This window comes from Perkinsus marinus, assembly GCF_000006405.1.
Source record: "Perkinsus marinus ATCC 50983 genomic scaffold scf_1104296972806, whole genome shotgun sequence".
Lineage (NCBI taxonomy): Eukaryota > Perkinsozoa > Perkinsida > Perkinsidae > Perkinsus > Perkinsus marinus.
The window spans coordinates 2,701-6,531 of record NW_003201665.1 but is presented as its reverse complement, the minus strand read 5'-3'; the positions used below and the strand labels follow the sequence as shown (position 1 = coordinate 6,531).

The following is a 3,831-nucleotide window of genomic DNA, read 5'->3' as shown; positions in this document are numbered from 1 at the left end:
GAATTTCACCACCCTAGTGATATGAAAAACACTAGTGAAAAATATATTTCGCGACTACTGCATATCACCGAGATTATCGCGTTTTTCACCGCCACTTCACGTAAACTCTAATGATCCGAAATTTTCAGACGATACTATACCAGCAACCCTAAGAAAGAACTTATATACCATTTTTACGTCAATATGTTTCAAATTTTCCCCAAAAAATTACGCAAATTTTCCGGAAATTTTTTCCCATATTACAATGCGCCTAGTCTCAATAGATATGCTATCCATGTTCCTAACCCAGCACATACAACAGCCACTGTTATTCTCAAGCCCTCAGGAGATGCCAACACTGGGAGATACCATTCGGTGACGGGAAGGTACCACGTGTAAAACCCAGCCACTGCGCCCACTGCTAACCAAGCTACTTGTAGTGTCCCTAAAATGAGGAGAAATTATCCGACCGCGCGCGACAAAATTCTTCCTATGAACCTTTTCCTTTCAACTACTTTCCTCCAGTACCATAATTGATACGTATATTATAAAAAAATATGCAAAAACTATTAAACTTTGCGAAAAAATGGTGGAAAAAATGAATTTTCCGAAATTACCACACAAGTAGTAAAATGAGAAATTCGCGAACCGAAATTATTTTCAACGAAAATGAAGTTTCACTCGTTTTTCGTAAAGTGGCGTAAAACTCCGCGAAAAACAGTCGTAAAATATATATTTTTTCGCTAGTGTTTTCCATACCACGCGTGAGAAGAATTTTTTTTTCATTTCCCAAGTATTACTTTCTCCCATTACCAAAATCCACAGCCCAATGAAGCAGACGGCAATGGAGAGTACGATCTGGTTTTGAGCGTCGAACCAGTGGTCAACGTCCTCACTCAAATGCTGGGCTAGAAGACGCCAGTGCTGCTCTGGAGTGGTTGAATTTTGTGGCGCGGCATCCATTGGAAAGGAGAAAGTAAAGAGGAATTCTAGAAAAAAAAATTCGCATTTTTCCGCAAAAAATTGTCTAATACCAAAGTGTGGGGGGGAAATATGCACATGGTCAACTACATGCGTTGGTGATGATGACAATATGAAAATTCTGAGAGAAAATTTCTGTACACTTCTACCCGAATTTGTATGTAAACTCCTATAATTAGCGAGGAAACTCCTGAGCTGAGGAAAGCGATTACATATATTCCTACTCCAACACTGCACGATGATAAAGAACAAAGAGTCGCTAGAATGTGCATCGGTGACGAACAAATGAAGGAGTAGCGGCTCGAAATGAGAATTGTATTGTGACGTTTTTACTCGGGTATAACCGCACGGAGCTTGTGTCAGTACGAAACATGTTGGACCAATTGATTAGCGCGCGCCCGTGTAATCGATTTACATCCGCGTGCGACTTGATTATAAATTCCAACGGGAGCCGATTAAAGCGCTCTGATTTCCGAGTCCAAGCTCTCGAAAAAGCGGCTTCTCCGAGGGGTCGCACTTTAATCCGTGGACTCTCGGGATGGGACTTCCGAGACTCGGAACTCGGAACGCCTTAGCACTTTAATCGGCTCCAGGTAGCGTTATATTTTGTAGATGGATGACAAGTCTCAATAATGGCGTATCATAAACTATACCGCTCCGCTGGTCGCCGTTTCGGATATTCCAAGATACTCCTAAGATACGCGGCGTATCATACGCCCATCACATCCTCTATCTGTGAACCTAAGTATATCCTAGTGAGTATTATCATTGGAAGTATGCTCACTTCCTTGCTGCTCAGCCTAGTTCCGTTATCTGTGGAGACCCAAAGTCCCATTTTAGGCTGGTTCATTCATTATTTTGCACTCAATCTGTAACTACTATGACATCACCAATCAACGAGTTGCATCCAGAGAGTGAGCGAGATATTCTCACAATTTAACGTTGCACTTGTGAGTCGTACAATCTATATCATGTTAGACTTCGTAGTAAAATCTTGTTCTCACATGAATGCCTGTATGTAGCCGATATAAGAGTCCGAAGCAAAGCTCTATAGGCACCCTTTCTGCTCTCACCCTTGATTGACGTATAGTATAGTTAGTTGAATAGGTAGAGCGCCAGTTTATTACACGGAAGGTCTTGGGACAGAGCTTCATTGCTGCTGTAATGTTTCCCTATTTCATGTCATTCATCCGATAGTGTCATGTCCTTGCTATGTAACGCAACGGTAGGAGCCGTATTAGAAGGGAACAGATAGAGGGTGGCCAGAGACCAGCAGAGTATATTCAATAGCAGATATAGTCCCACAAAGAATGGCAACCGTGGGGTAATGGGGAATCTAACGGTTTCACGGTTACATATTAAGGCGGGCGATATACAAAGATACTGAGAGTGAGGAGCTTACGAACCTCATAATAGCTCTACGTTGTTCGCCGCGCATCCCACGCTATTATGTGTATGCGTGCACAGTTGCGCTGCGTACAATCCGTTCGATGAGTTGGTTAAATCGTGAAATATATAGTATTGTTAGCTGAATAGCTAGAGCGGTAGTTTATCACACGGGAGGTCGTGGGCTCGATTCTCGGGAGTGGATTTTAGTACTATGTGATGTCAGCAGTAAAGATCCAGGCTTTTCTCTATCAGTTCGACTAGAACAAATCAAGTGATTGTAGCAAGCACTTGCTATCAAATCAACATCTATGCACCAACTCCTGAAAATCTTACGCATTCGAGAGTTTTTCAACAGTTTTTTTCCTGAACAACAACAACAACAACAACGACAATAAATCACATTGCTCACAGCTATAGTTTTTATCGTAGTTTACCTAACTATGCGATTTACGTGCAATAGTTGCATAAAATGTTCTCCACGTATAACGGACTACACGGCATTGGACTATATGGCAACGATTTTTTCGAGGGTGGTGATCTGTACCCTTGGGATACAGACTCCTTGTTTCACGCTATTGATTCAACTCGCGGATGATCCCTCACAGAGTAGTACGCAGGTATTTCTAAGGGGCGTCTCTGAGAGGTAGCCTCTCAAGCTGAGCTCTTATTACATTTCACTTCAATGTCCAGTGGCAGGGGGTGTCTACGACCTTGGATGCATGATACGTGATGCAATAACAGCTGCTGATGGCCATTGATCATTTTTCTTTTCACCTTTTTCACATCGAACTGCCGCCAGCTCGATAACACTGCGGCCCATTATATCGCTTATAACGGAAGAAAGCTTTACTTCCCGCGAGGGATGTACTTGAGTTGGAAAGTTGAGAAAGAGTTGAGAAAGAGTTGAGATACAGTTTCTCAGAAATTGTTGCGGCGCTACTGTTTCATTAACCGGTATATTCAATTCACCAGATTCGGCGATCGGCCTGATTTTCGGACCATTCGTACTCCGAGTACATTCGTACTCGGAATGTCTAAGATTTGGACCCAAAGTGCTTCAACGAGTTCCAGCGGAGAAGTCGCTACTCAGTAGGTAGACAAAATCGTCTCTTTATCAAAGAGTCGACTGAGGAGATTTGCTGCTAGCGGCAGAGAGTGAACTATTCTCGTGGCAATCACGAAGTCGCTCGCCCAAAGATGAAAGTTTTTCCTGCGAGGAAATTCCTGGGGCCGTATGCGGATACTGATTCATGAATCTGAGTCCATGATTCAACTTACCCACTGATTCACGCCTCAACTCACACTCAGCTGAGGAAGGCGATTCGCTTTGAGCGAACATATATTCCCACTCCAGTACTGTATAGGAAACTCTTGAACTCAGCTGAACAAAGCGAACATATATTCCTACTCCAGTACTGTATAGGAAAATCCTGAAGTCAGCTAAAAGAAGCGAGCATATATTCCAACTCTAACACTGATCCA

At 42.8% G+C, this 3,831-nt stretch overlaps 1 protein-coding gene across 1 annotated transcript in view; it reads right to left on the bottom strand.

Moving 5' to 3' along the window:
- Pmar_PMAR000612 (hypothetical protein) overlaps window positions 1-942 on the bottom strand; it is a gene marked incomplete at both ends in the record, with an annotated part of 1,115 nt that extends 173 nt beyond the window's left edge. The window contains 2 exons of the mRNA XM_002766476.1: window positions 297-424; window positions 780-942. Coding sequence (XP_002766522.1) covers window positions 297-424; window positions 780-942 — 291 coding nt within the window. The remainder of the gene's footprint in view (window positions 1-296; window positions 425-779) is intronic.
- Between the last annotated feature and the right edge of the window lie 2,889 nt (window positions 943-3,831).